Source organism: Bufo bufo, chromosome 4 (assembly GCF_905171765.1).
Source record: "Bufo bufo chromosome 4, aBufBuf1.1, whole genome shotgun sequence".
Classification (NCBI taxonomy): Eukaryota; Metazoa; Chordata; class Amphibia; order Anura; family Bufonidae; genus Bufo; species Bufo bufo.
In genome coordinates, this window is record NC_053392.1 from 101,811,677 (window position 1) to 101,824,182 (window position 12,506).

The 12,506-nt window shown below is 45.6% G+C and overlaps 1 protein-coding gene across 2 annotated transcripts in view; it reads right to left on the reverse strand.

Annotated features, from left to right (window-relative positions):
• Positions 1–1,417: 1,417 nt before the first annotated feature.
• ACP1 (acid phosphatase 1) overlaps positions 1,418–12,506 on the reverse strand; it is a 44,645-nt gene continuing 33,556 nt past the window's right edge. For both annotated transcript variants that reach the window (XM_040427592.1, XM_040427591.1), the window contains exons 5-6: positions 2,524–2,629; positions 1,418–1,722 (exon numbers count right to left, since the gene is read on the reverse strand). In XM_040427592.1, coding sequence (XP_040283526.1) covers positions 1,645–1,722; positions 2,524–2,629 — 184 coding nt within the window. In that variant the 3' untranslated portion in view covers positions 1,418–1,644. The remainder of the gene's footprint in view (positions 1,723–2,523; positions 2,630–12,506) is intronic.

Genomic DNA, 12,506 nt, shown 5'->3' on the forward strand with positions numbered 1-12,506 from the left:
CTGGGCTGGAATGCGTGTTCACAGGGGCCAGAACTTGGTTGACTCCATGCATCACAGATGTACAGCAGTTCTCAAAGCTTTATTCACCTTTTTAAACACACTGCTATTATTTTGAACACAACTGTATATCAAGACTGGCGGATCCATTCACCAGTCTTGATTTTCCTGCGCTGGCATGAGATGTGACAGATTTTTTTGAAGCCTCCTAAATCAGGTGCATCTCTGCCCTGCGCCAGAAACGGAAGTCTACCCCAGCTACAGGCTGGCATAGACTTCAGCAATAGCTTCTGCCACTTTCTGGCAAAAGGTATAGTAAGGGCTCATGTACACGACAGTATGTATTTTGCGGTCCGCAAAATATACGGATGACGTGTGCATTCCGTATTTTGTGGAACGGAACAGCTGGCCACTAATAGAACAGTCCTATCCTTGTCCGTAATGGACATGTTCTATTTTTTTGTGGAACAGAAATACAGACATACGGAATGCACACAGAGTAACTTCCGATTTTTTAGCTGACCCATTGCAATGAATGGTTCCGCATACGGCCCGCAAAAAAAAAAAAAAAAACGGAACAGACAGAAAAAAATAAATTTGTGTGCATAAGCCCTAAATGTGATGGTGGCGCAAAGCTACGCCTTTTTCTCAGGACTTCAGAAAAGTGCCGTGAAGCTGAGAAAGTCACACATTATGGTGCATAGATGCAGTGCGTCATAATGTGCGACTTTTTTTTACTCAACAACTTTGGCGCAAAGCAATTGATAAATGTCCCCCACTGTCTCTCCTAGAAGTCCTGTCAAGTTTCACGATGCTTTTTACTCAGAAATCCTGTGTATGCTGCTCTTAGAGAAGACAACCTAGATCAGGTTACTTTCACACTAGCGGTTTTTGCGGATCTGCAAAAAAGCTTCCGTCATGGACGGATCCGGTTGTATTGGGTCTTCTATAGACATGACGGATCCGTCTTGAACAACATTGAAAGTTAATGGGGGACGGATCAGTTTTCTATTGTGCCAAAAAAAAGATCTGTCCCCAATGACTTACAATGTGTGCCAGGATGGATCCGTTTGGCTCTGCTTCGTCAGGCGGACAGCAAAACGCTGCAGGCAGCGTTTTGGTGTCCGCCTCCAAAGAGGAATGGAGACGGAACGGAGCCAAAACTGATGCATTCTGAGCGGATCCTTTCAGAATGCATTAGGGCAAAACTGATCCGTTTTGGACCGCTTGTGAGAGCCCTGAACGGATCTCACAAACGGAAAGCCAAAACGCTAGTGTGAAAGTAGCCTAACCTGACTCGCTTCAAAGATCTATGTTCTAGCTGCCTAGGTCAATTTAATTCATTGTGTGTCCAGTGTCTTCCTTCTGTTCCGAAACCCTTGACACATGAAGAGGAACAAAAATGCACAACGGCTTCTGCTAAAGTAAAAGGGTTTTTATTTGCCATTTCAGAATGAAACCAGGACCTGATTGAAACAAATCTTGTGCCTTCTGGAAAATCCAGACATGAAATGCTTTAACGTCATGGTATAAATTATAGATTATATTTTGTTCCATTGTTAAATACAAGACTAAAAGATTAATGCACTGTCATAATGCAACAGATACGGCCGGGGCACACAGCTCCAACATTACTAATGTCAAATACTAGGAGCACTTTTCCAAAAAGGATTTACAGCATCTAAGACATTGCTCGTAGACGGTCTCAAAATCTTCATCACTGCCCTGCAATTGGAAAAAAAATATATAGATTTGTTATACGGGACATTTAAAGGGGTTTTCAGAGATATTTTTTATTGATGACCTATCCTCAGGAGAGGTCCTCAATATCACATTGGCGGGGTCTGACAGCTGGCACCCACACCGATCAGCTGGTTGAAAAGGCCATGCGCCGTGTCAGCCAGCCTTCCCTTCATTGTCTAGAAATAGGACCTGCACCTATCTGACATTCTTGTAATTACACCTGCTTGCCACTGCGATGCTGACGGTGAGCAGGTGTAATTACAAGCATGTCAGATAGGTGCAGGTCCTACATCTGTAAATCACTCCCATCTCCGGAATAGAGCCTGCATGCGCGGTGTGCTCTCCATTCACCGCTATAAAAGAGTTCCGATAATAGCTGAGTGAACGAGCCAAGTTATTTTCAGAAGTCCCATATTGGTGAAGGTACAAAGAACCGCACATGCACGGCCACCTCTCCATTTACCGCTATGGGACTTCCAGATGGATGGGGTCAAGTGCATCACTGGAGGCTGGCCTCAGCAATTACGTATCCCCAGTCGGCACGTGACCCAGCAGTGAAGTGCCACTTGGGAACAAGTCACCACCAACACCAGTCATTGGCTGATGCGGTGCATGCGACACTGTCCATCAGGAAGTTTACAAACTGGGACCAGAAGACCAGCAAAGGCAACCGGAACGGAGATGTGGGGAACAGGTGAGCACTGGTACTGCAGGCAGATGTGTAAATTAAAAAAAGTTGGACAATCCCTTTTAATGTTTAAACGAATTCCTGGAAAAACTTACATAGTAAGGATCTTCAATGATGAGTCGCTTTTGTGGGTCGTAGCTTCCAAGCAGTTCGATTTTAGCTTTGAAGTTTTGCACTTGGTTACATTTACGTTTCAAGTCTCTGTAAAAAAAAAAAAAAATTAATCCACAAAGCACGTTACTCAGCCATCTAAATTCATCTCTGCCGGATCCAGCAAAAACGCAAGTGTGAAAGTAGCCTAAGGCTCCATTCACACGTCCGTTATAACACTCAGTTTCCGTTCCGTTTTAAATCGGAACGTTTTTTCGGATCCATTAATTTCAATTGCCTCAGCAAAAATGTGGACACCAATCATAGTGCTTTCCGAATCACTGAATCCGTTCTATTTTCGAGTATGCGGATCCTAAAAAAAAAAAAAAAATGAAGCTTGTCCTACTTTGTCAGTTTTTCTGGTCCGTTGTCCATTCAAGTCAATGGATCCACATAAAAACTGATGACATGCACAAAACCATCCGAATGTCATCAGTTTTTTAACTGATCAGTTGACAGGAAACAAAAAAAAACAAAAAATTAAGTCCAGCCCTCAGTGCCTGTGGGGAGAGAAGTTCAGGTCATCTTCTGCTCTCCTGCAAAATGGCATATGAAGTGGACCGATTGATCACTATGATCCAGGAACGGCCCTCTCTATGGGATACCAGACAAGAGGCCTACCAAAATAGGTCGCTAAAGGACCGGTGTTGGGAGGAAATTGCCCATGAACTTTTGCCATCCTCCTGGGACTCAGGCAACTTAGCCAAGAGGGAAAAAATAAGTGAGTAAATATATTATAAATATGTGTAATTGTACTTTTCCATCTGTCCTAGAGCAGTATACTGTACGTGCTTGTCATTTTTTTGTGCTAATTAGAAAATTGCAGCTTGCAGACATGTGGTTCACTGCATTTATCAGAAATTTAAAACCTGTATACATGCAATTGTAATAAATCTACAACTCCCATCAAGCACTTTTTATTTTTTGGTACCCTAGCAACATCTGTTTCTCCTCCTCTTTTTTCTTTTGGAAAAAAAAACCAAAAACGGAATCACGGAACGGATTCGGAAGCACTTTAGTAAAAAAAAAAATGAAGGTTGTACTGAAAAACGGATCCGCAAAAAAAAAAAAAGGAACATTTATCTGGAAAGGTAAAAATACTGACGTGTGAATGGACACTTAATGGAACGGATCCTTTTAATTCAGGTTTTGAATTCCTCTGCCGGATCTCAAAACCTGAAGTAAAAAACACAGATGTGAAAGTAACCTTAAAAGATAAATACAAAAAGTCCTGAATATCTTTAAACCATAAAACTTGATTTAAACAATAGGACACTTTCTTTATGAACCTTCACTTTAAGTTTCAATTTAGCATGTTACAATGCCTTGCAATTTACTGCCCATAAGAATAGTCCAAACTGTTGGAAATGGAATAAAAAAATACATTGTGCAAGAGCTGTGAGTGCATCAGACGACCCCAACGATGACCCTGAAGAATCCCTCCAACCTCCCAGATGCCGGGGTTACTATGGTAATCTGAGGTCCCAGCTGCTGCAGGCTGTAAACCAATGCAGACAATCTAACTTTTACCTGGAAGAATGGGCAATATCCCCATTGGCTAGATGTGGCAAGCTAAAGACGACATAACCCAAGAGACCTGCAACTGTAATGACAGCAAAGGTCGCACCACAAAGTACTGACTTTCAGGGGGTGATTACTAATGCACATTAAGGGGCAAATTTATAATTCTCCCCATGTCTTTTTATACTGTCATGAAACCACAGCTTAGTGAATTTTTAAAAGCCTTGTGACTTTTATTAGTCATCTGTGCCATTTAGCCACTTACACCGCACTTGCCAGTTTTTTTAAAAGGGGGTGTGGGCGGGGCCATTGGCCCTGGGGCACAGATCACTATTTGCGTCAGAAACCGGTGTAAATAATGACTGAACTCTGCGGCTGCTCTAAGCTTCTGGTTAACGGACTGCCGGACCGATCCCGTGTCTCATCATAAAGGACATGCCTCCTCTGGCAGTGCAGGCCCCATCAAGGCTGGTGCAGCACACGCCAGTCATGGATAAATCAGGGCTTAACACCTTAAAGGACCCTGACATTTTTCACCTTAAAAGGGATTCCGTCACACCTTTTTACCCTATAGAGATGCGGAGATGCACGGCTAGATTGCCGCTAGCATGTCCGCAATATACCTGTCTCATAGCTCTGTGTGGTTTTATTGAGTGTAAAAAATGATATATATATATATATATATATATATATATATATATGATCGACCGATATTGATTTTTTAGGGCCGATACCGATAATTTGTCAACTTTCAGGCCGATAGCCGATAATTTATACCGATATTCTGGGTAGGGTATTTTTATTTTTGAGGAAAAAAAAAAATTCCTACACAAATCTGCTGAAAATTAATGTTTTTTGTTAACGTGTATTATTATTTTATTTTTTTTGTAAATCTTTTTCATTTATACTTAATATTTTTTTATTTTATTTTTTTTTACTAACTTTTAGCCCCCTTAGGGACTAGAACCCTTGTCCCATTCACCCTGATAGATCTCTATCACAGTGAATAGGATCTCGCACTCTCCCTGCTGCCCTGTGCTCTGTGCACACAGCAGCATGGAGCTGACTATGGCAGCCAGGGCTTCAATAGCGTCCTGGCTGCCATGGTAACCGATCGGAGCCCCAGGCTTACACTGCTGGGGCTCCGATCGGAGGAGCAGGGGAGAGGGGATCCTGTGGCCACTGCCACCAATGATTAGAACTGGGGGGGGGGGGGGGGGGGGGGGGGCGCACTGCGCCACCAAGGTTTTTACTATTGGGATGGGGGTGGGGGGCGCACTGCGCCACCAATGACTAATACTAGGGGGCTTGAGGGGGGGGGGGGGGCGCACTGCGCCACCAATGTTTTTACTATTGGGGTGGGGGGCGCACTGCTTGAGGGGGGGGGGGCGCACTGCGCCACCAATGAAGATACCTCTCTTTCACATACAGGAGGCGGGAGCTGGCTGCAGAATCACATAGCCGGCTCCCGACCTCTATGAGCGGTAGCTGCGATCCGCGGCACCTAAGAGGTTAACTACCGCGGACCGCAGCTGCCGTTCATAGAGGTCGGGAGCCGGCTATGTGATTCTGCAGCCAGCTCCCGCCTCCTGTATTTGAATTAATGAAAGACTCATCTTCATTGGTGGCGCAGCGGCCACAGCCCCTCCCCTCCTCTTGTCTTCCGTCCTGTCATTGGAGGCAGCGGCAGCAGCATCACAGGGGGAGGAGACACTGCTTCCTTCTCCCCTGTGCTGCGGAGGGAACACAGAACGCGCTGAGAGCAGCGCGTTCTGTGTTCCCAATACGTTATCGGTATATCGGCAAAATAGATGCCGATACCGATAACGTTCAAAATCCTCAATATCGGCCGATAATATTGACCAAACCGATAATCGGTCGATCCCTAATATATATCTCTATATCTCCGCATCTCTATAGGGTAAAAAGAGGTGACAGAATCCCTTTAAAGGGTTTCTGTCACCAGATTTAACCCTTTTAAGCTGACATTAGCGATGTGCTAATGTCAGCTAAACCTAACTAGCCTATTCCTACTTTTATCCGTGCCCCTGTTACGCCAGAAATCTAACTTTTATAATATGCTAATTATCCTCTAGGAGCAGGGGGGGGCGTTGTTCCTGCTCCTAGAAGCTCCGTTCTCCCACCTTTGTCGCCTCCCTCCAAGTCCTGATTGACAGGGCCAGGCAGCGCTCGCATCTGTCTGCCAGCCCTGTGCTCTGGTGAAAGAAGCTGAACGGCATGAGAACAGCAAAGGGCTGGCAGACAAATGCGAGCGCTGCCTGGCCCTGTCAATCGGGACTTGGAGAGAGGCGACAAAGGTGGGAGAACAGAGCCTTTAGGAGCAGGAACAACACCCCCCTGCTCCTAGAGAATAATTAGCATATTATAAAAGTTAGATTTCTGGCGTAACAGGGGCACGGATAAAAGTAGGAATAGGCTAGTTAGGTTTAGCTGACATTAGCACATCGCACTACTTCTATAATACATAGTAATACCTCTAAAAATAGTTATTACTTTACATTCCCCATATGTCTACTTCATGTTTGGATCATTTTGGGAATGATATATTATTTTTTGGGGATGTTACAAGGCTTAGAAGTTTAGAAGCAAATCTTAAAATTTTTCTGAAATTTTCAAAAACCCAATTTGTAGGGACCAGTACAGGTCTGAAGTCACTTTGCGAGTCTTACATAATAGAAACCACCCAAAAATGACCGCATTCTATAAAACTACACCCCTCAAGGTATTCAAAACTGATTTTACAAACGTCGTTAACCCTTTAGGTGTTCCACAAGAATTAATGGAAAATAGAGATACAATTTCAAAATATCACTTTTTTGGCAGATTTTCCATTTTAATAATTTTTTTTCCAGTTACAAAGCAAGGGTTAACAGCCAAACCAAACTCAATATTTATGGCCCCGATTCTGTAGTTTACAGAAACACCCCATATGTGGTCGTAAACCGCTGTACGGGCACACGGCAGGGCACAGAAGGAAAGGAATGCCATACGGTTTTTGGAAGGCAGATTTTGCTGGACTGTTTTTTTTGACACCATGTCCCATTTGAAGCCCCCCCGATGCACCCCTAGGAGTAGAAACTCCAAAAAAGTGGCCCCATTTTAGAAACTATGGGATAGGGTGGCAGTAATGTTGGTACTAGTTTAGGGTACATATGATTTTTGGTTGCTCTATATTACACTTTTTGTGAGGCAAGATAACAAGAAATAGCTGTTTTGGCACAGTTTTTATTTTTTGTTATTTACAACATTCATCTGACAGGTTAGATCATGTGATATTTTTATAGACCAGGTTGTCACGGATGCGGCGATACATAAATAAAATAAAAAGTATACTTATTAGGCAAGTTTTACACAATGATTTCACATGTTTTAGTGTTTCCATAGTCTGAGAGCCATAATTTTTTCATTTTTTGGGCGATTACCTTGGGTAGGATATAATTTTTGCGGGATGAGAAGACGGTTTTATTGGCACTATTTTGGGGTGCGTGTGACTTTTTGATCGCTTGCTATTACACTTTTTGTGATGTAAGGTGACAAAAAACTGTTTATTTAGCACAGTTTTTATTTTACATTTTTTACGGTGTTCATCTGAGGGGTTAGGTCGTGTGATATTTTTATAGAGCCGGTCGATACGGACGCGGCGATACATAAACAAAATAAAAAGTATACATATTGGGTAAGTTTTACACAATAATATAATTTTTGAAAAAAAATAAAAATTTATATTGTGTTTTAGTGTCTCCATATTCTGAGCCATAGTTTTTTTTATTTTTTGGGCGATTGTCTCAGGTAGGGGCTCATTTTTTGCGGGATGAGGTGATGGTTAGATTGGTACTATTTTGGTGGGCAAGCGCCTTTTTGATCACTTGCCGTTGTACTTTTTGTGATGTAAGGTGACAAAAAAAATGGTTTATTTAGCACAGTTTTTATTTTTTACGGTGTTCATCTGAGGGGTTAGGTCATGTGATATGTTTATAGAGCCGGTCGATACGGACGCAGCGATACCCAATATGTATACTTTTCCCCCCCCCCTATTTTTTACCTTTTTTTTTTTTTTACTTTATTTGGGGAAAATGATGTTTTTGTTTATTTTTACTTGAAGCCAAATTTTTTTGGGGGGAAAACTTTATTTTTTCACTTTATTTTTTGTCCCACTTTGGGAGGTATATTCCTTTACAATGCATTCCAATACTTCTGTATTGGAATGCATTGGCTGTATGAGTAATACTGTGTGTATTACTCATACAGCTTCCGGGGCCTGTGAGATCCAGGGAGCTGTATCTCACAGTCTCTTCACCGGAAGGCAGCGCGATGCCTTCCTTAGACATCGTGCTGCCTTCCATGCCATCGGGTCCCCCCCACAGCCGCATGGGGACCCGATGGCACCGCCGCCGCAACCGAAGGTAAAGCCGCAAACCACAGGTCTGAATTGACCTGCAGTTTGCGGCGATCGCCCGCCCCCCCCCCCCCCCCCCCGGTGTTGTGACAGGATGCCCGCTGAATTATTTTAGCGGGCATCCTGTTCCGATTAATCCCCGCCGCAATCGCGGTTTAAACCTATGACGTACCGGTACGTCATGGGTCCTTAAGGGGTTAAGGACCAGGCTGTTTTTTGGAAACTTGACATAGGTTACTTCATGTGGTGATAACTTCGGAATGCTTTTACTTATCCAAGCCATTCTGAGATTGTTTTCTCGCGACACATTGTACTTCATGATAGAGAAAAATTTTAGTCGATATAATTCACCTTTATTTATAAAAAAAAATCCCAAATTTACAACAAAAATAAAAAAATTCAAATTTGCAATTTAACATTTTTTTATTTCTCTGCTTTTAAGGCAGATAGTGATACATAATAACGAGATTTGTGAACTCATCTGTAAAATCTCTCTCTCTCGCTTGATTTATTGGGAGAAACAGGACCGTGGGTATAGCTTGCTACTGCCACTAGGAGGCGACACTAGGCTCAAAACAGTTAGCTCCTCCCCTGCAGGCTATACCCCCTCCAGCCTGGAGAGCACCTCAGTTTGTGCTCCAGCAGTAGGAGAGACCAGAATAAAGTGAAAATCAACAGAAAACTGAACACAGCCATGAGACCGAACAAACACAAAGGTCCCAACTGGCAAAACAGAGACCCCACGTGCCTTACAACTATATGTGGGTGGGTTCTGTGTCCCCCAATGAATCAAGCGAGAAAGAGATTTTACAGGTGAGTTCACAAAAATCTCGTTTTCTCACTCATATCCTTGGGGGACACAGGACCGTGGGATGTCCTAAAGCAGTCCCCGGGGTGGGAAACAAATGCTCCCAAACCAACTCTCTAAGGAAGTCACTGTACTGCGGCCTGCAGAACCCTGCGGCCGAAAGAAGCATCCGCCAAGGCAAAGGAATGCACCCGTTAAAATTTAGTAAAAGGTGTGTAGAGAGGACCAAGTCACTGCCTTACACAACTGAGATGCCGAAGCGTGGTGGAGGTGTGCCCAAGAAGCCCCGACCGCTCTGGTAGAGTGAGCCGTGATCCCGGGCAGAGGAACCTTGTCCCTGGAACGATAAACCTCGGCAATGGCCAAGCGAATCCACCGAGCAATAGTCACCTTTGAAGCCGCCAAACCTTTACGAGGGCCTTCCGAGATAACTAACAGAGCGTCAGTGCGTCTGAAGGGAGCCACCACAGACCGATAGATCTTCAAGGCTCGTACTACGTCCAGACAATGGAGAGAGACCTCCCGCTGATGTGAAGGCTGAGGGCAAAACAATGTCCTTGTTCACATGAAAGGCAGAAACAACCTTTGGTAAGAAAGATGGCACTGGACGAAGAACCACCTTGTCTTGACCAAAAAGGGTTCCTTGTAGGAGAGAGCTGCCAGCTCCGAAACCCGTTGAATAGAAGTAATGGCCACTAAAAAGGCCACTTTCCAGGAAAGTATACGGACGGAAACTTCACTCAGAGGTTCGAACGGCGCTGCCTGGAGCGAACCGAGAACCAGGTTTAGGTCCCAAGTGTGCAACGGAGGCCGATATGGGGGTACGGTGTGAGCTACTCCTTGCAAGAAAGTCTTGACCGGACCTAGGACGGCTAGAGTACGTTAGAAAAAAAATGGACAGGGCTGAGACCTGCCCTTTGAGGGAACTGAGAGCCATGCCCAGGTCCAACCCTGACTGAAGGAACGCTAGAAAAAAACCTGGGAGGAAGAGCCCGTTCCTCGCAGAATCGTAAGAAGGATTTCCAGGTCTGGTAGTGAATCCAAGAAGAGAAAGGTTTCCTGGCCCTAATCATGGTTTGAATGACCGCTTTAGAAAAACCTCTACATTTCAGCAGAAAGGTTTCAACAGCCACGCCGTTAAACGTAGCGTATCTAAATTCTGATGGAAGACTGGGCCCTGGGAGAGCAGATTGGTTCTGAGTGGCAGAGGCCACGAAGCATCTCCTAGCAGAAGGAGTTCTGAATACCAAGCTAGTCAAGGCCAGTCTGGGCGATCAGGATTGTCTTGATGCCCTCCTTCCTGATTCTGCGTAGGATCCGAGGTAGAATTGGTAACGGTGGGAATACGTAAAGGAACGCGAAGCTGTCCCAAGGTGCCACGAGAGCGTCCACGTCGTGTGCTGTTGGATCCCTTGCGCGAGAGAGGAAGCACGGGAGCTTGTGATTGAACCTGCACGCCATCAGGTCCACTTCCAGACGTCCCCACCTGAGGCAGATGGTCTCGAACACCTCCGGATGGAGGGACCACTCCCCCGGGTCCACTGTTGTCCGGCTGAGAAAGTCTGCCGTCCAGTTGTCCACTCCCGGGATGAAGACTGCCGAAATCATCGGAACATGGGACTCTGCCCACTGTAAAATCTTTGCGGACTCCTGCATCACTGCGAGACTTGAGTCCCTCCTTGGTGGTTGATGTAGGCCATAGCTGTGGCATTGTCAGATTGTATCCTGATCGGACGACCCTGCAGAAGGAGTCCAATGGATAAGGGAGAGATAAATGGCCCGCAGTTCCAATATGTTGATGGGAAGTTTGGACTTAAATGGAGACCAAACGCCCTGGACTGTCCGTGTGGCGAGAACTCTGCCCCAACCGCGAAGACTGGCGTCGGTTGTAATGATCGTCCATATCACTGGAAGGAAGGATTTCCCCGCCAACAGATGCGGACTCTGTCCACCAACTGAGGGCTGTACGAGTGTGGAGGGACAGCCTGATCTGGCGATCCAGAGAATCCGGGGATTTGTCCCAAGATGACAAAATGGCTCGTTGAAAATACCTTGTGTGAAATTGAGCGAAGGGAATGGCTTAGAAGGAGGCCACCATCATGCCCAGCAACCGCATGCAATCGCGGATAGACGGCGTTGGAGTAATATGCGTATAGATCGCCGTACTACGGCTGCACCTGTGTCTAGCATCACTTCCAGAAACCTGATTTGTGTGGTGGGAGACAAGCAGGATTTCCGTTGATTGACTATCCAACCGAAGCGGGACAGAGTGGTCAAAGTGATCTGAAGACTCTCCTCGCATTGGGAGACCGTAGAGGCTTTGATCAAGATGTCGTCTAGATATGGGAGGAGAGTAATGCCCCTGGAGCGCAGGAGACCCAGGAGGATGGCAAGTACCTTTGTGAACACTCTCTGAGCTGTCGCTAGGCCGAATGGCAGGGCGACGAACTGGTAGTGACATTAATGAATAGCAAAACAAAGAAAACGTTGATGAACAGATGCGATGGGAACGTGTAAGTAAGCGTCTTGGATATCCATCAACGCCATGAGCTCCCCCTGCACCAATGAGGCAATCACGGAGCGGACATCGCCTTCCTGTAAGGGGACCGGAATTATCACCCCCCGTATGAGGGACTGAACTGCTTGGAAAAAAGCAGCCGCCCGAACTCGATCCTTGGGATAGATTTGAATTCTATCTTGCATCCTGATGTCACTACCTCTCATGCCCAAGCGTGCGAAATATGAGTCTGCCACATTTCCTGAAAAAGAAGGAGACGACCCCCCACCTGTAAGGGTGGGGCCGCACCTTCATGCTGAGGGCTGTTTCCCGGGAGCGGAACGAGGCTGTTGTGCTCATGGACGCCATGCTGGCTGAGGTTTGAAGGATGGGCCCCTTCGTGGATCCCGATTGGGTGGTCTGGCTGCAGGTGGGGCCGCCGGACGAGTGCCCGCAAACCTACGAAAGGACTGGTAACGCAAAGATGTGACCCTAGGACGAAAGGAACGTAAATGGGTGCTTTTTCCCCCTGTTGCTTCCGAAATAATGTCATCTAGTCGGGTACCAAAGAGTCGAGACCAGGCAAAGGGAAGTCTTGAAAGAGGACGTTTGGAGGATGAATCCGCCGACCAGACTAAGCCATAGCTCTCGGCGGATAGATACCACGAGAGCCGAGGAGCAGGCG